This window comes from Talaromyces atroroseus (genome assembly GCF_001907595.1).
Source record: "Talaromyces atroroseus strain IBT 11181 chromosome Unknown scaffold_10, whole genome shotgun sequence".
NCBI classification, from domain to species: Eukaryota; Fungi; Ascomycota; class Eurotiomycetes; order Eurotiales; family Trichocomaceae; genus Talaromyces; species Talaromyces atroroseus.
The window spans coordinates 1401507-1419836 of NW_017971442.1; the positions used below are offsets into that span (position 1 = coordinate 1401507).

The 18330-nt window shown below is 48.4% G+C and overlaps 7 protein-coding genes across 7 annotated transcripts; 3 read left to right on the forward strand and 4 right to left on the reverse strand.

Moving 5' to 3' along the window:
• Positions 1-51: 51 nt before the first annotated feature.
• UA08_07285 (putative dipeptidyl-aminopeptidase B) lies at positions 52-2865 on the reverse strand (the record flags this gene model as incomplete). The annotated part of the gene is made up of 2 exons (XM_020262210.1): positions 52-92; positions 216-2865. The coding sequence occupies 2 exons, from the start codon at positions 2863-2865 to the stop codon at positions 52-54; spliced, it is 2691 nt and encodes an 896-aa protein (XP_020117947.1).
• Positions 2866-3390: 525 nt separating this feature from the next.
• UA08_07286 (T-complex protein 1 subunit delta) lies at positions 3391-5398 on the reverse strand (the record flags this gene model as incomplete). The annotated part of the gene is made up of 8 exons (XM_020262211.1): positions 3391-4242; positions 4293-4696; positions 4761-4929; positions 4977-5006; positions 5067-5096; positions 5151-5173; positions 5240-5291; positions 5348-5398. 8 exons carry the CDS (start codon positions 5396-5398, stop codon positions 3391-3393), a joined length of 1611 nt encoding a protein of 536 aa, XP_020117946.1.
• A 1218-nt stretch (positions 5399-6616) lies between these two features.
• UA08_07287 (hypothetical protein) lies at positions 6617-8233 on the reverse strand (the record flags this gene model as incomplete). Its single annotated transcript, XM_020262212.1, has 1 exon — positions 6617-8233. The coding sequence occupies one exon, from the start codon at positions 8231-8233 to the stop codon at positions 6617-6619; it is 1617 nt and encodes a 538-aa protein (XP_020117951.1).
• A 234-nt stretch (positions 8234-8467) lies between these two features.
• UA08_07288 (hypothetical protein) lies at positions 8468-9977 on the reverse strand (the record flags this gene model as incomplete). Its single annotated transcript, XM_020262213.1, has 4 exons — positions 8468-8970; positions 9033-9585; positions 9646-9865; positions 9937-9977. 4 exons carry the CDS (start codon positions 9975-9977, stop codon positions 8468-8470), a joined length of 1317 nt encoding a protein of 438 aa, XP_020117950.1.
• A 512-nt stretch (positions 9978-10489) lies between these two features.
• UA08_07289 (hypothetical protein) lies at positions 10490-13070 on the forward strand (the record flags this gene model as incomplete). Its single annotated transcript, XM_020262215.1, has 5 exons — positions 10490-11284; positions 11345-11411; positions 11470-12731; positions 12788-12926; positions 13054-13070. The coding sequence occupies 5 exons, from the start codon at positions 10490-10492 to the stop codon at positions 13068-13070; spliced, it is 2280 nt and encodes a 759-aa protein (XP_020117736.1).
• A 1419-nt stretch (positions 13071-14489) lies between these two features.
• On the forward strand, positions 14490-15845 carry UA08_07290 (Aspartic protease pep1; the record flags this gene model as incomplete). Its single annotated transcript, XM_020262216.1, has 3 exons — positions 14490-14815; positions 14900-15432; positions 15541-15845. 3 exons carry the CDS (start codon positions 14490-14492, stop codon positions 15843-15845), a joined length of 1164 nt encoding a protein of 387 aa, XP_020117737.1.
• Positions 15846-16663: 818 nt separating this feature from the next.
• On the forward strand, positions 16664-18154 carry UA08_07291 (26S protease regulatory subunit 7-like protein; the record flags this gene model as incomplete). Its single annotated transcript, XM_020262217.1, has 4 exons — positions 16664-16758; positions 16817-16931; positions 16988-17217; positions 17275-18154. 4 exons carry the CDS (start codon positions 16664-16666, stop codon positions 18152-18154), a joined length of 1320 nt encoding a protein of 439 aa, XP_020117734.1.
• Positions 18155-18330: the final 176 nt, after the last annotated feature.

An 18330-nucleotide genomic window follows, 5' to 3' on the forward strand; every position in this document is an offset into this window, starting at 1 on the left:
CGCGTATCATTGGCGATGAGAATACAAGTATCAATATTGCGGGAACGGATTCTATGAATCTGGTAAAGCACTGCCAACCTGATGCCATTCATCTGTAAAGGCATTTACTAACCAAGAAGAAAGACCTGGTATATCGTAAGCTTCTCCGAAAAAAACAAAATTTTCTTTTCGTCTTGGAACCCGCACGGGTCACGGCAAGGATGGGTTAAACTCACGGTCATAAACCATCTTTCGCGCATTATGAAAATATATACCATGATCCGAGTCCGGGAAGACGTGCACATCATAATTCTCAACGCTCGCCATGTCCAATTTATCAAGTAGAGACAATGTGTTCTGGAAATGAACATTATCGTCTGCTGTGCCATGCATGACTAAAAACCGGACATTTTGTTGCAATGCCGACATATTCGAGATTGCGCTTCTTTCGTACCCATCGCGGTTATGATCGGGTGTGCGCATGTAGCGCTCGGTGTATATACTGTCATAATACCGCCAGTCGGTGACGGGGCTTACAGCCATGCCATACTGGAAGGTCTGGCCGGCATCCTGTTCCAGTGTTTTGAGAGCCATGAAGCCTCCGTAGCTCCAGCCCCAGATGGCCATATGCTCTTTATCCACGTAGGGCTTTTTGCCCCATGTTTTGGCTGTTTCAATTTGATCGTGTGCCTCCCAATAGCCAAGTTTTCCTCGGACGGCTGTTCTAGCTGCTCGGCCAATGTGTCCTGTTCCTCTGCCGTCTACTGTCACCACGATATACCCCAGGGTGGAGGCAACGTATGATTGGAAATCAACTGTAAATTTCCTAGTGACCTCCTGCGAACCGGGGCCTCCGTAGAGGTAGAAAAGAACTGGATATTTCTTGATGGGGTTGAAGTGCGGCGGCCTTCGTTCAACAACCTGGAACGTGAACCCATCTATAGTGATGTTTTGGTAGATCTCGGCAGGCAGAGCATATCTTTCAACTCTGTTGGCAAGCTCCTGATTCTCTTCGATAATCTCTTCGAATGCATTCTGGTTGCTTGGGGTATTGATAAGCTTTTGCCAGGGGATGTGAGGCCCTTCGTAGCTTAGGAGTGCATATCCACCACCACTCGAAAAAGAAACATGGTAGAAGCTAGGCTTTGAAACGTCAGTGACTGGCTTGAAATCTGTGCCATCGAGCTTGACACTGTAGACGTGTTGCTGAGTTGGCGATTCTTTTGTCGCAACAAAGTAGACGATACCGTTTTTCAGGTCCACAGCAGGCGGAGAATCTACAATTTCCCACGGACCGGACGTGAGAAGAATAGGCGCGGGGTTGTCCAAGGGCGAGAAATATCCCAAATGGTCATGACCCTCATGCACTATAACGTCAATATAACCATCATCTAGACGGCCATTTTCTGGATCTGCGGGTATGAATGTAGTCGATTCAGTTATCTCCGCCCAGCCGCCATCGTCTTGTGCAAAATTATCGACTCTCACAAGCTTGCCGGTTCTTGAGGCAACATCAACGAGCACAGTACGTACGATATCGCTTTCCCGATTGAACTCTTTGATCAGGACATTCGCCTTCGAAGCCCAGACAACTTCAGTAATGAGACGATCGTCGTCTGGGAATCCTCCCGAGACGTTAACCGAGAAAACGTCACCACTGTCCACTTCATAGAACTGAAGTGTGACACGTGGGTTCGGGGCTCCAGCTTTGGGGTATTTGATTTGGAGTACATCCGGGTAATCCTCAAGGCCGTGGGGTGGACGTTCTCCTGACGGTCGAGACATGTAATACTGCAGCGGAAATTCCGGCACCATGGATTCATTCGTGCGAAGGAAAGCAACATATTTGCCATCATTGGACCACCAAGTCGCACTATTGTGTTCAAATACCTCCTCCTCATAGACCCAATCCGGGACACCGTAGAACAAGTCCTTGCCACCATTCGTCGTGATTTGCGTAACCGTGTCAGAATCCAATTTTCGAATATACATATTGTTGCCTCGCGTAAATACTACAGCATCTGACTGTGGAGACCACGATGCGAGTTGTATTCGTCCTTCGGGAACATCAGGATCAAGAGGCTTCGTTGTTTGGCTTTCCACGTCAAAAAGCCAATAGGTACCCGTATATGAATACCGCCAATTCTTCTCCATATCAGCTAGCAATAGCACGCTTTTGAAATCTGGACTCGGCCATGTCTCAGAGGGCACGAAAATTTTGCCATTGCCTTGAACAGTGCTGGATTTCATGAGAACTAAGCCTTCCTCGTCCTTGGTATCTTCCTGACGATTGCGGACATTTTCCACTCGGAGATATGCCTTCTCTCCATCTTGGCCACGCTCGAGTAGCAACCCATCTTCACCATTTGGGCCCGCAATCCAAGAAATCGAATGTTTTTTGCTGGACCAGAAACCTGATAGGATGCCCTCCAAGTCAAGCGGCTTGCCATAGCTCGTAGCGCCAGTTGCACTGTCGGCATCATGAACAGCCGCAACTGATGAGCTCGTTCCTAGGTTATTGTTGCGCTGGCTCCAGAACAGGACAAAAGCCAGCATCCAGCCGCCTACACACAACACCCCTACTATCCAGACTATTCGAGTGCCGCTAGTTCGTTTCGATTTCTCTCTCGCATGCTGAAAAATATCATTCCCTCGTTCAATTTCCGCATCATCCTCAATGTCCCGGTATGGTGTTGCCGGTGTTGCTACTGCTGTTTCCTGGGTGTTCTGCACTAACCTCTGGGTCTCGGGAGCGTCGGTGTCGTCGCCAAAGAGTGATCCGTCGGAAGACATTGTATCCGTCGAACTGAAGGAAGCCGATGCTTTGCGTGACCTGTCTGTAAGAGGTACAAACTCTTGGTCAGGATCCCCGTCGTGCCGAGCCATGGATGCGACGCAAGCTTGCGTTGTGTCCTACCTATTTGGTGTGTAACATTGGGAGCATCCGTGTCGAGAGTCTGCGAAACGTCGAAGGAATATACGGTCTCAATTAAGCACGAGAAGCGTAAAACAAGCAATTTTCATGATGCTCGGCAGTGAAAACACCCCGTAGCCTGCCACCGGTTAATTGTAACGAATGCTGTCGAGGATTCAGGAATGACGTCTCCAACTATCGCCAGCTGGTCGCCGGAGCGCCGAGTCTTGGCATCGGCGGCGATACATCACAGGAAAGCCCTAAGCCTTCTGTTTAGAGGGAGGTTGTTTCGTGAGATCAAAATCACACATAACTTGTTATAATCATTGCGAGAATCCAATTTAGGTAATTATTATGGGTTGCTAGCCATTTTACAGTCAGGTACGTAGTATGTTGGTATAACAGACGATCTTAACACCTTTTCTTTACATGATGCGCCAGCCTCGTATAACAAACAGCCCAACTTTTTTGTTCTTTGCCTTCACCACTAGTCTCGATTACCTTGATAGCGCAATGTCATCGATTCTGAGAATCATTTTCACCGTCTCAGCCGCAAGTTCAATGGCACTTGTGCTGACTAGCAGGGGTTGCAGCACTTTCTCATCTGTGATATTATCCTTCACACCACCACTGCGAATGCTGACACCAGCATTACGCTCACCTTGAGCGTGTCTATGGCGGAGTTCAGTCACCACCTTGATCGAATTCAGACCGGCATTCTCCGCGAGCGTAGTTGGAATGACTTCCATGGCATCGGCAAAAGCTTTCCAACAGATAGCCTCGGTGCCTGATAGTTCACGGGCCCTTGTGCTAAGTATGTTGGCGACTTCGATTTCCGGTGCACCACCACCGGCGATAAGTGCTCTCTTCTTCACCAAGCAGCGAATTACACAAAGGGCGTCGTGCAAAGATCGCTCTGCTTCATCCAAAATGAGATTGTTCGCTCCACGAGCCACGATAGATACTGTTTGGCTTGTGGCAGCGGTCGATTTGATGCCTGTGACCTTGACGTAACGAGCACCTGAGGATTGAATTTCCTCCACGACATCTGCAGTTCCCAGTTTATCCTCAGTGAATGAGTCAATGTTGGCAATAGGCTTGCATCCCAAGCTCTTGCACAAAAATTCCACCTCATCACGCTCTATGTCCTTCACAGCAAGAATCTTCAGGCGGGAGAGGAAATGGAGCGACAAATCGTTGACTGCGTCTCGTAGAATGGACTTCTGGATAAGAAGAACATTGCACTTGGCTTTTTGAATCTTCTTTACCATATTGAGAAGGTACTGGCGCTCTTCCTTCAGAATTTTGTCCATTTGTCGGTAATCGTTGACGACGATTTGGTTTTCCATCTGATAAAGAGTTAGAGGAAGCGAGAAACAAGAGACCGCAAGAAACTCACATCTGGCTTGGGTGGACTGAGTTGGAACTGAATCAATCCTATCCGGGCTTTTTCAATCCTTGTAGGCCCGCCTCCGCTCTTGATGACGGGCTGGTTCAATACCAAGCCGTCTACCATCTCACTGTCCTCTATCGTACCCCCGACCTTTTTGATGATGCGGATATCGCGCAGGTCAACATTGTTCGCAATCTTGGGATTAATGACTTTCAAGACGGAATCGACGGCCATAGGACCTAGGAGGTTCGAATATTGTGAAACAATCTTGGACGAAAGGGAAGTGGATGCGGCCTGCAAAAGGGTGGTTCGGTCTGAAAGAGAAATAGGTTGTGACATATCATGGAGGATTTCCACGGCAGCGGCTGCTGCTCTTTGGAAGGATTCGGATATGATCGTCGGGTGAATGCCTGCAGTATTGGTTATATTAGTTATATTCTTTAATGATTCTGGACTCCAAGCCTTATAACCCACCCTTTGCCAACAGTCGGTCCGCAGCACCAAGCAAGCTGCCAGCGATAACAACGACGGAGGTGGTACCGTCTCCAGCTTCAATATCCTGTGCAGCACTAAGGTCGACAAGCATCTTCGCTGCGGGATGCATCACGCTCATGCTTTTCAACATAGTGTTTCCGTCATTGGTCTTGGGCAGTCAGCGTCAGTCAGGCGAAACGGAGGCGGGGTACACACAATAATCGTATTTCCTTTTCCGCTTTGAATCTAGAGCTCTGTCAGAAGATGTTTTACATGTAGTATAGATGAGTAGACATGAGGACGTACCATCTTGTCCATTCCCCTAGGTCCCAGAGACTAGACGCCGTTAGGATATGAATTATTTCTGCGGGGTGAATGGAAAAGAATTACCGTTCTGATAGCATCGGCAACAGCTGCAGACTTGTCAGTACTTGTAAATCAAAAACGTTATCGATGGAAAACGAGTCAAATGCACATACCTCGAGCTGCCAAAATGTTCGCAGTCCGCACTGCCATTGGCTTCGCCTTATCCTGGTGAGGGTGTTAGTAAACCCCCGCTTCAGCGTCATGACATCTCCGCCACGTACCTTGAAGGCAGAATTGCCAGGGCCACTGGGGGGAGCCGCTGCTGTAGCCATGTTGACTCCGAAATCTCAAGACTTGGAGATAAGGCTAAGAATAAAGATGTTGGTGGGTTGGTGGTCAGCAGAATTAAAGTGCAGCCGCTCTTTTCGGAATTTCGCAGTTCTGCCGGCGGTGGTGGTTTGGATGCTTGGCCAACGCTAGCGTCGAAGCTAAGCTTTAGGGTTGTTAGGGTTAATTAGGGTTAGTTCAAGTATCGATCCTCACCAGAGAAAAAGAAGAATAAAGGGAATATGCACTCTTAAAGACTACAATTATTGAATATTAAGCTCATTATTCAATATGTCTAGCCTAGATTTTAGCTAATATGCCATGATACGGCCACTGACTTTGTGTACAATCTCTCGTCTTATATGCTTTTAGCTTAGAATACAACTACAGTAATATATTATTTTATTCAGGAACACATTGATACTTTTCTCACTATATTCAATGACTTACAGCCAGGCTCTCGAAGATGTATAGTAAGTCATTGCGTATAGTAAGCCGTCTAACTCTAAAAGATGTCACGGATACTACGTTCTACGTTGCTATAAATTATAGATCATGGCAATTAAGCTGTTGGTTAAAACTTTGATATGGCTTGAAAAATACTTATATACGTTCGAGTCTGGCTCTCATCGAAGTGAATTGTTCCAATAGGAGTAAAGAAGTCGCATCTTCAGATTCGTCCCGGCAACGACTCGAGCCAGCATACAGATGCAATTCATCGAAGACTTTATACAAACCAATAAACAATCAGACGCTTTCACTGGATAACACTCGCAACCTGCTTTGCTCTTACCGCTGTAATTGTTCCTACACTCTTCTCGTGAATCCCAGCACAATAAGGTTTACCACCCCTAAAAATTTCGTCGACAGTAGCGGGTCCGTACTTGTGATAGTGCTGATGTTGATGGATTAGAAAAGTGAGTTTATTCCCGTATGGATTTGTCGCATAAATTGGGAAGTCATTAATAGAGTCTTTTTCATCGAAGCAGAAGACATGAACGGTTCTGGCTGATACATAATGACAGACATCTAACGAGACTCTCAGGATTATAATCAGATCTGGGTTAATGATAGTTTGCGTTGCACAAAGCATCAGCACTCTTTGGTAATATCAAGACTTGGAAATAAGTGCCCCGGATCTCAGCTTCATTTATCGGGATAGTCAAACTCTGCCTCCACTGTAAATGTTGTTGCGTCTCAGAGATGCAAATAATTCCATCCCCCTATGATAGGCTTATATTTGAGCTGTATGGACCCACAAAAACAGTCCAGTCGTTGATGTACTCTCCTCGGGATAGAGGAGGCTCATAATCCTCGTCGAGCGACATGTCCCGCATGCGCCAGACTTTCTGAATGACTGACCTTGTCCGTGCAATATTGGATAGTGACAGTTTCTCCATGGCCTCCAGCGTCTCTAAAACCAGTCGTCTCCCACTTACCAGCTCGCCATTTTTCCTGTCCCAGAAAAGCTGGCTATCTGTGGGGTGCAGTTCTACTGCAGCGACAAAAATTGGAAATGCCAGTCCGGCAGCGAATCCGGCTTCAACGAGCTCGCATGTCTCTTCGAGAATCTCTCTTTTCAGCTGGCGGACGAACGGTGTTGATGGGCCCGCGTCGTACAGGACGCAATGGTGATATATGAGCACAGATTTCCGCTTGAGCTCTGCAGCTAAGACCGGAGCATTGTCGAGGGGGCTTATTTCCGTCTCGAGCTGCATAGCTTCCAGTCGCTGCTCTAGCTCCGCAGACTCCGCCTCGAGGATGTCGCGGGGTATATGATCCTGGGTCTTTAACCGGCTTATTTCGACAGTGCGGCACAGTATGCTTACTAGGGAGGGACTGCAGCCCATCCAGGAGTCGATATCTTCTGGCTGACTGCGATCGACCCAGTACTCAACTCCAAAGAGAGCTGAGCTTCCGCAAGCCGTCCTGCTGATAACATCTTGGAAAGCAAAGAAGCGTTCCGTAAATTCGGTCAGAGCACCGAGGTCCTCCTTGCTTCGTCTCCCTTCTTCGAGCTGCCGGCTTCGTCGAATGACCTCTTTACTGGCCCTTAGGTGAATCACCCAGCGGTGGTCACAGTTGTCAACAATCTCGTAAAGGCATAGAAACATCATCACAACTAGGATTTGTGGGTTCCACGTGGGGTCGAGGAGCCTATTGCGAAGAGAGGTGATGACGCCGCCCTTCAGCGTCATGGCGGAGCGAGACCATTGCGGATCGCTGGCACTCCTGTGACGAGCTGACAATGCCAGGACCGCCTGGAGGATATCATCCTGGCCGGGGATGCTGAAAAGGGGAATAACAAGTTCAGCGAAAGGAGATGGTACGCGGCGAGAGGATGTTGTCAGAGGACAAAGCCGGGTCAGGTAATACTCCAGCAGATGAGCGTCGACATTGGCTAGGTTTGGATACGCAGTTGGTGATTGAATCATTTGCCCGGCACCAACCACGCCAATATCGACATCGTCTATCAGATCCTCATCACATTCCTGACCTGCATCGGCGTCGTCGAAGTCACCGTAGCAGAAATTGATAAAATGACGGCACTGCACTATTGGAAAGCTGCACCACTCCATCACCGGGTCAGCAGCACCAGATGGCGGTACCCGGCTTTTGCTCCATCTGCCTTGCCGGCCAAAAGCTAGACCGCGACTTTCGTATTCCTGTTCCCATTTTAGCTGGACGCTATTGTCGCAAGCAAGACCCCGTTGCAAGCAGTTCTGACACCGCGGCTTGCTCTCGTCGCACTTGACTCTCCGCGCACGGCAGGTTTTACAGCCGGTGCGGACCCTCCGCTTGACACAGCTACTATGCTCTGGAGGTCGACGACGTGGCATGGTTTGATATTGACTGTGTCCAGTATCTATTGACTTTAGGCTGGTCAAAGCTAGCTAAGCGTGTGCCAGACTAGATAACAGGAGGCTTTATCGGGGGGTCTATGAAGGCCTATCAGGGTCTATCAGGGTGCTGACTCTTGCCCCACACAGAAGGGGGTCAAAGAGCCAAACAAAACGCCGCTCGCTAATCTTCAATGATTGTAGGCTACTTGGAAACTGCATGACTTATGTGATTTACAACTTCGACATATCGCCTACGTCTTGGATGCCTAGAACACTTCTAAGGTCCTTCACCTCGGTCCCGGGCCTAGTTACATTCCTGACTTCTTTTCGACCACCGTATCTCCACTCCTTTTTCAAGCCTTGCTCAGACCCTTCCAGCGCATCCGCAATGTAGTTTCCAATGATGGGGAGCATTTTGAAGGCGTGGCCACTGTCGCCTGTGGCCAAAAGCAGGCTTGGATGCTGGGGATGGCGGTCAATGAGATAATGTGAATCGGGCGAGTCGGTACACCAGCAAACGCGAGCTTGTATGAGTGGACGACCTGAGAACTGCGGCATGACGGCCGCAATGAAACGCTCAATTCCTTCCGCGGCTTCGGCGGGGATGCCGTCCTCGGGGTGGTCGCTGGCATAGCGTGGCACGGAGAAGATGGTCTTCTTGCCGGTCTCAGGATCAGTGTACTCGCCCTGACGGCACTGATAGCCTGGAAAGGCGTTGCAGATCTTCATAAGTTCTGTAATAAATATATTCAGCATGACATCCGCACCCTGGGAGAGATGGGCTAGCTAAGCTTACTGGTCTCTGGATCAGGCTCAAACGTAAATCCCAATTCCATATTGTCGACGACTGGGATGCCTTTCCATTGCTCAATTTCTTCATCAGTGAGTTCAATGTGAGCAAGAGTCCAGCATTTTGACCAAAGCTGGGTTGATAAAATGTCGGGCAATAATCCCGGAGATGCTGCTCCGGTCGATAGGATGTATCGATCAGCCTTGATGATGTCTCCCGATGCGACCCTTATTCCAAGCAACATGTTGGTGGCATCAAGCTCCAGTCCAGTCATCGTTCCTTCGGGGCCAGATACGAACCTGACGCCCATTTTCTCCGATTCTGACGCCATCTTTTCCAACGCCTTGCGTGCGTGTGCCCAGCCAGCTTCGCTATTCCAAAGGCCCTTCCATTCGTCCAGACCTGATGCGCCTGCCAGCTGAGGGCAGAACTTCACGATCTGTTTTTTGCCCTCGACGAACTCAATGGAGGCAGCTGCGCCAGCCCTTTGCAGATTCTCGTAGGATTCTTTTAAATTCTTAGCAGCCTCTGGATCCCCGCTCGTCGTAGTTATTCTGCCCTGTCCGAGCAAGGATTAGGGTCCAGATATGATCGATCAATTCTCACAGGGCTAACTCACCGTCTCATGGAAGATACCATCCCACATGGGCTGTCGCCAGGCGCGTAAAGCCTCAAGGGCCAGTTCGGTGTAGAGCTCCTCTTCATACTCCGTACGGATAATCTTGTTGAGGTCGTAGCCTGCTGAGTCTGGACTGGGCCAGGGGTGGCGGTCAATGCATATAATGTTGGTATAGTCACGCTTCGCCAGATGGAAAGCTGTGCTGATACCAAATGTCCCGCTTCACAAAGATCTACTCGTAAGTTGAGATGTACGACTGGGCTAGCGGATAAGAGATCGATAACTACTCACGCGCCAATGATCACGATCGAGGAGTGTTTTGAGAGTGCCATGATGTCTGTGTTTTGTCTTGTTATGATGTCCCAGTGAGAGATTGCATTCGTTGAAGAAGAGAAGTTATAGGTATCGTTGTTGTTTGTATAGCGGATGCCCTGAGCTGTGATTCGCTCGCCTGGACCTTCTCGGGCCCACACGAGGCTACGCCGATCCCTGGAAAGCAGGATTTCCTCTTTGGGCTTAGTTCTCCGCGTCGGCTTGTGGACCTTCCATCAACTTCCTCTCTCCCAACCAAAGCATCTGTCTTCATGATTGATCATGGCTCACGATCTGATCGCCTGGACCTTTGGATTGGTTCTGGCGCCAACATAGATAAAGCCGGCTTGAATGGCACAATGCCGTTATCTGTGCACGAGCATCGTGCGATTCCCGGCCATGGACCATATATATATCTCGAGACGCGGGCTTGTCGGGTGCCTTCACCAAGATATCCCAGGTCGGGGCTGCAGTCTCTCCCTACCTATTCGTCTATATAGTTTTGTTGTCTTTACAAATCCATACCCTCTCAATGGGTTCAAACGGAAGCAAGAAGATAGGCGTCGAGGTGACGGACTCCACCCAGGAAGGTGATGTTTCTTCCCCGCGTGCTCTAGATGACATCGAGGCGAGTACCGACGAAAAAGCCCTCGACCCCGCCATTGGTACTGTTGAGGATGTGTATACCATTGACAGCGATAACTCACCGTTCCCCGAGGTTCGCGCCAATGTACCCAACACGGACGATCACTCGACGCCCGTCAACACGTTGCGCATGTGGCTTGTCGGTATCGTCTTCACGATGGTTGGCACGGGTATCAACCAATTCTTCAGTATGCGGTATCCCTCCGTGACCATTTCCTCGCTCGTGGCCCAATTGCTCGCCTTCCCTGTCGGTACCACCCTGGCACGCATCCTACCTGTGAAGACAGTTCGTCTTTTCGGCCGTTGGGATGTGACCATCAACCCTGACCATTACTTCAACATCAAGGAGCATTGTGTCGTTACCATCATGTCGAACCTGGCATTTGGACCATCGTGGGCTACAGATATCATCCAAGCCCAAGTGGCGCCTACATTCTTTGATAGGAAAAGTCCAACCTCATACCAGTTTCTCCTCGGTCTCACAATGCAGCTATTCGGCTTAGGCATGGCGGGCCTCTCCTATCGCTTCATTGTTGAACCTCCTCAAATGATTTGGCCGTCAACTCTGGCTAATGCGGCGCTGTTTCAAACGCTGCACTCGAGATTGAATCCCCCAGCTAATGGGTGGAAGATTTCAAGATATCGATTCTTTACCATTGTCTTTTGTATCGGCTTTTGCTGGGTAAGTAAACGCATATATATACTTTTTCAGAACTATAAGTCATGCTGATGCGTAATGCAGTATTGGCTCCCCGGTTTCCTTTTCACGGGCCTTAGTACGTTTGCCTTCATCTGCTGGGCTGCGCCAAGTGAGTCTTTGTCGCTTGAAATCCACATACACAAGCAGCTGACAGTTTCGGGTTACAGATAATACAGTAGTCAATAACCTTTTTGGGATGTCGACTGGGCTTGCTTACCTGCCTCTCACGTTCGACTGGTCTCAAGTTGCCTACAACGGCTCACCTCTAGTCGTTCCCTTCTGGGCACAGGCCAACGTCTTCGCCGGCTGGGTAATCATATTCGCCTTGACATCTCCCATTCTCTATTACACTAATACCTGGTACACGGCGTATCTTCCCTTTTCCGGAAGTTCAACATACGACAACACCGGTCAGACATACAACGCAACCCGCATTGTCGACCAGCATGGCAACTTCCTCGAGGCGGCGTATCAGGCCTATAGCCCCATCTTCATGCCGGTTACATTTGCTCTCTCGTACGGTTGTTCCTTTGCTGTCATGACTTGCGTGCCCATCTTCATATTTCTCAATTACTGGCGCGATATTTTCGGCGCCCTAAAGCCTGACCGGAAAAAGGACATCCACGTCCGCCTGATCGAGTGCTACAGAGACGTGCCATCATGGTGGTATGCCGTTCTGACTGTCATCGTCCTTGCTCTTACCATCATGGTGCAGGAGGTGTATCACACCGAAATGCCCGTCTGGGGCATCTTTCTAGCCTTTGGAATGGCTCTTTTGTATCTCATCCCAACGGGATCCGTATACGCAGTAGCCAACCTGAACAGCAACGTCTTGACAGTGCTTGGAGAGATCGTTTCTGGATACCTCATTCCAGGCAAGCCCATCGTATTGCTCATCTTCAAGTTCTACGCATACACAGGATTGAGCCAGGCAATGCTCTTCGCGAGCGACATGAAGCTGGGTCTATATCTCAAGATCCCACGCCGCACACTCTTCACCGCGCAGTTGATCGCATGCATTCTCGGCTCACTGACGCAGAATGGCGTCCTGCTCTGGATGCTGCATCACGTGGAGGACATCTGTAGTCCCGACCAGTCGAACGGGTACACATGCCCTCAGGGCCAAGTCAACTTTTCGTCAAGTGTTGTCTGGGGCGCTATCGGACCATCACGACTTTACAGTATAGGCAAGATATACTCTGGGCTGCTACACCTGTTCTGGATCGGAGCCCTGCTGCCAGTTGTGACCTTCTTTGCCCAGAGAAGGTGGCCAGAAAACAACTTCTTGAGAAATGTACACTGGCCGATTTTCTTTGCAGGAACTGGTAACGTGCCACCCGCGACAGGCATAAACTACACGTCGGCGTTAGCGGTATCGCTCATCTTCAATAAATGGATCAAGGGCAAGTACTCGCAGTGGTGGGCAAAAGTAAGTCTCGCACGTCCTTCGTCCTTTTTGGGACTGGTCACTGACTGCTTTCGCAGTATAATTATGTCTTATCCGCCGCATTGGACTCTGGGCTAGCCATCTCTGCCGTAATCATCTTCTTTGCCATCGTCTTTCCCGGTATATCGGTGAGTTGGTGGGGAAACAATGTCCAAAGCACCACGATTGACGGCAAAGGTACGCCTTTGAAACCCATCCCAGCAAGTGGTACATTCGGGCCCACGACTTGGTCGTGAGCGGCGTGATGCGAGGGTGATACATTTCCGTGTGGCCTTGCACAGTATTAACCTGCTAATGAACGAAGATGATGACGCTACATAATTGTTGCGAGAGCTTATTTAAAATTATTATCATGAGCACTTAATATAAGGTCATATTTGAATAGAAGTTTACACATACGTTCAAGCAATCCAATACGTTGGTAATCGCTAGAAAAACTAAAAACAGGATGATCAGCTATTTTGCAGACATCTTATAAACTTAGAAAGAATAGTCTACATGTATACCTAATCGTTCGATAAAAGTGATACCTGGGTCTCTGCCAGATGCTTATACCACATCAAGGCCCACTATTATGCCCGGCATTGTTATTGGATTCAACTTTCAAAAAAGCTTGAATATCAGACTGCCCAAAGTCGACTATAAGTTCGGGTCTAACTCAACAATGATCTTCACATCACAGCCTTCCACGGGTCCGGGCCGAGATAGTAAGGGAAGTGTTGTAGTGCATACAGTAGCGTGCTACCTACTGGGGTATGGATCTCGCAATCAGTGCTCTGTTTTAGTCGTTCCCACTCAAAAGTGGCAAAATAATTCAGAGTCTAGCCAGAGTGGGATCGGGTTTTCTTACCAATACGTGCTGGCCTTCGCATCAATTGCCACTTTCGATTATCCGTCGTCGCATCGATTACCATATTGGGCCGGTGGAGGCACCATCAAGGGAAGAATAAGAGTGCGCATCACTATTCCAATCTTTTGTTGAACGGTCCGAAGACAAAGGATCTAGTTCTTCACGCATGTGAGAGATAATCTCCATTGGAAACAAGTCACGCAAAGTTTAGATATCATGGTTACGTTACGGCATGCCATTCTATGAGTCTGGAATTGCTGCTGGATGTGCTCTGTAGCTCTGTGTACTCCGCAGTCGTACTATTGATGTTGTATTACAGCTTAGATGTTTTTTACCCATTATTATCTGGAGCTTTAGCAATGCGTGCAGGTTCGGGACCTCGGAAGGATGCCGTATCTTGTTTCCTAGAGTCATGTAGCTACGTATATAACTGTCACACGAGCTACGAGCTTCTAATATCAGTCTACTACTAATACCTTTGCACGGAGAACGCCGAATAATTTATGCAGGTGAGTCGTGATGTTACGTAGACTGTATTAGCACGTATGCTCTATCGGTTAGGGCTAATCAGCCCTAGAGACTATCGTATCAGCATTGTAGACACTGAAAATCAGATGGAGTTTACTTGACGTGACATCGCTTTTTCGTGCTATAATAGGTCCATGATAAATTCAAAGCTCGTATCCCTAGTCAGGCTCATCACATCCATCTATGGATAGGAATGGAGCAAGCAGTTGGTTACTTAGGTACCTCAATAGGGAAACTATTTCTGCCTCTCAATCATGAAATAGCAAGACAAAGCTTAGAATATAAATATTTCGATGTTCTCCTGCTTCTCTGAAAATGAATCACTTCCACCAGACCAGAACAGACAATTGATCCTGCTCAAAATGTCTCAAACTCTTTTTCTTCTTTTGTCTGCTTCGTTCGCAGTTGCTGCTATAGCGGCTCCCACTGCCACAAACCAAACTGCCAAAAGCTTCTCAATTGGTCAGATTGCAGTTCCGAAAAACCAGTCAAGCTCTCCTGCATCGTACTTGGCCAAGGCTTACAGGAAATACGGTGTTGCTGTACCATCTAATGTTGCCTCTGCCGCTGCTCTGGGTGCCACTGGTTCTGTATCTGCGACTTCTTATGAGGAAGTCGAGTATGTCATTCCTGTGACAGTCGGAGAAAGCCAGCTCACTCTAGATCTTGACACTGGATCTTCTGATCTGTAAGTTATACATTTTAACCTCTCCGGTTCCTTGCACTTGATATATATTGAATTAGGGGACTGACCAAGGTACACACACACCAGATGGGTCTATTCTTCCAAGACCCCAGCCCTTGAACGCCTTGGCCATGCCTACTACACCCCAGGTAGCACTGCCACCCTCATGGTAGGATACAGCTTCGATATTGAATACGGTACCCCTGGAGACGAGACCTACGCCGAGGGTGACGTGTACCAAGATATCGTCACTGTCGGTGGAATCTCTTATACCAAACAAGCTGTCGAAGCTGTGACTTCGCTTAGCGAGTCCTTTACAGCTGATCTCTCGAACGATGGGTTGATCGGTCTCGCTTTCAGCAGTCTAAACACTGTCTCACCTGTGGCACAGAATACGTGGTTTACCAATGTCCAAAGTTCCTTGGCTTTGCCATTGTTTGCTGCCTACCTCAGAGATGGTGCACCAGGCACATATGACTTTGGATACATTGATGAAACAAAGTACACTGGTGCTCTCACATACACTAGTGTCGATACAGACCCTGGATACTGGAAGTTTACTGCTGATGGTTACGCTATCGGGGGCCAGGAAGTTGTAGGTTCTGTTGAAGGAATTGCTGGTATGTTTCCCCTTGTTCTTCTTATCAATTGAGTTTACGCTGTTCATCACAGTCATTCGTCGGAATCTAATCTTCTCCTAGACACAGGTACTACTCTGATTCTCCTAGATGATCTCCTCGTTGCGGCATACTACGCACAGGTCCCAGGTGCCACCGATGATGAGGCCGCTGGTGGATACATTTACAGCTGCGACACCATCTTGCCCGATTTTGCTATCATCGTCAATGGTTACGCCGCTACTGTCCCTGGTGATATTATCAATTTTGAAAACCTCGGAGACGGATCCTGCTACGGAGGTATTCAATCCAATGGTGGCATTGGATTTGCTATCTTCGGAGATGTCTTCCTCAAGACACAGTATGTTGTCTTCGATGCCGCTGGTCCTCAAATTGGATTCGCTGCTCAGACATAGGAATTTGTTTGACAGCTCAGGGTCTCTACCTTGGTTGGTTAGCCATGGTGTGTACATAGTTACTGCTCCCATGCATGACTTTAGGTATCAGTAAGTTGATAATGGCCTAATGAGCTCAGAGTGCTATGCTCTGTTCCTGTACATGGTGAATTCATAATTGGATCTAGATCAAGAATAGAGTATCTAGAATTGATAAAATATGAATGATGAAACAACAAATGCAACTTACCCAATAAATAACTATCATATGTACATGATACCTTGAGTATCTATAAGGCCAATCCGAGCTCATAGGAAGTAATAAGCACAATGAATCCATGTTTACCTGAGCCAGCCTCTTCCATCGTGGCTCATTGTCAGACTTCTTTGACTAGTCCTCATAGCAGTAGAAATACCTACAACAAATTACGGACATCAACAATTTCAAATGTAGCCCGTAGTCCCATAACATGCGTTGCATTAGGCACAGTGAATTAATTCTTCTGAGGTCAGAGAGTGTGATATCACCTTAGGAGCAGAATATAGTCCCGCACACCGCCTTGTCAGTTACAAATCCTCCCTGCAGCAATAGGTTTAGTGGACCGGCAGGACTCTCACGTGACCTCAACCGGAGCTCTGAGATAAGCAATGGCAAGGGAACACCTGCTGAAGCTCTCGCATACATCCATCTGCTTTCATCACAACACTCACTGCCATCGCCTCATCCTGCAGTTCTTCCTATATTTCTGGCCTCAAGCTTTACGATCGAGGATATTTGCTTGTCCGGCCTGAAATTTAGTTAATCTCCAGCCTCCAACGCCTTTGCGGCATCCGTCAAGATGCCCAGTGCTACGGGATCCGATTGGGAGAAGTACAAGAAGAACTTCGCGGACGAAGAGGTTCCGGAGAAAAAGATCACACCTTTGACCGACGAGTACTTCACCACTGCACTAGAGGGTTTGACTTCATCGGATTGCTAACCGTGATTTTAGGGATATTCAAGTTCTCAAGACATATGGCGCCGCTCCGTATGCTGCTGCCCTCAAGACGCTCGAGAAACAGATCAAGGAAAAACAACAAAGCGTGAATGAGAAGATCGGTGTGAAGGTACTTATAAAAGGCTGCTCGATGGATGAATACGCTTGCTAAATACTCAACCTCAGGAATCCGACACCGGTCTCGCCCCTCCTCATCTATGGGATGTTGCCGCCGACCGACAGCGCATGGCTGAGGAGCAGCCATTACAGGTAGCACGATGCACTAAGATTATTACGGACGAGAAAGACCCCGAGAAAACCAAATACGTCATCAATGTTAAACAAATCGCGAAGTTCGTCGTCAATCTTGGCGAGCGGGTTAGTCCTACGGATATTGAAGAAGGCATGCGAGTTGGGTAGGTTTTCCTGCACGGCGTCGAGATGGGAATTTTTTTTATTGATACCCCGTCTAGTGTCGACCGCAACAAGTACCAGATTTTACTTCCTCTTCCCCCGAAGATCGACCCTAGTGTTACGATGATGCAGGTCGAAGACAAGCCTGATGTGACATATGGAGATGTTGGTGGAAGCAAAGAACAGATCGAGAAACTACGAGAAGTCGTTGAAATGCCACTGCTGTCACCTGAACGCTTTGTCAACCTTGGTATCGATCCCCCCAAAGGCGCGCTTCTCTACGGTCCACCTGGTACGGGTAAAACACTATGCGCAAGAGCTGTTGCAAACCGAACAGACGCCACCTTTATCCGTGTAATTGGCAGCGAATTAGTGCAAAAGTACGTGGGAGAAGGTGCTCGCATGGTTCGAGAACTCTTCGAAATGGCACGAACCAAGAAGGCTTGCATCATTTTCTTCGACGAAATTGATGCAATTGGAGGAGCTCGTTTTGACGATGGTGCCGGAGGTGACAACGAAGTTCAGCGTACTATGCTGGAATTAATTACACAACTGGATGGATTTGATTCGCGTGGCAACATTAAAGTTATGTTTGCAACCAATCGTCCATCTACGCTGGACCCTGCGTTGATGCGTCCTGGCCGTATTGACCGAAAGATTGAATTCTCGCTGCCTGACATGGAAGGACGTGCCAATATTCTCCGTATTCACGCCAAGAGCATGTCTGTGGAGCGGGACATTCGCTGGGAGTTGATATCCAGACTTTGCCCGAATGCCACTGGTGCTGAATTACGCAGTGTCGCTACTGAAGCCGGTATGTTCGCTATCCGTGCTCGGCGGAAGGTCGCAACAGAGAAGGACTTCCTAGCTGCTGTAGACAAGGTGATCAAGGGCAACCTCAAGTTCAACTCGACAGCGACATATATGCAGTACAACTAGGGCGCGATGGTCGGTTGGTTAGATGGCGCTGTTTGGGCACAGATATATGTATTATTCCATAGCATGCATGCATTTTTCAAAATATAAGGCCATAACATGTCTAAATCTCGGCTGGCATATAGCCGCTGGCGTAGAATTCCTACATTTTCCGGCATCCAGACTGGCGCACGTGATGA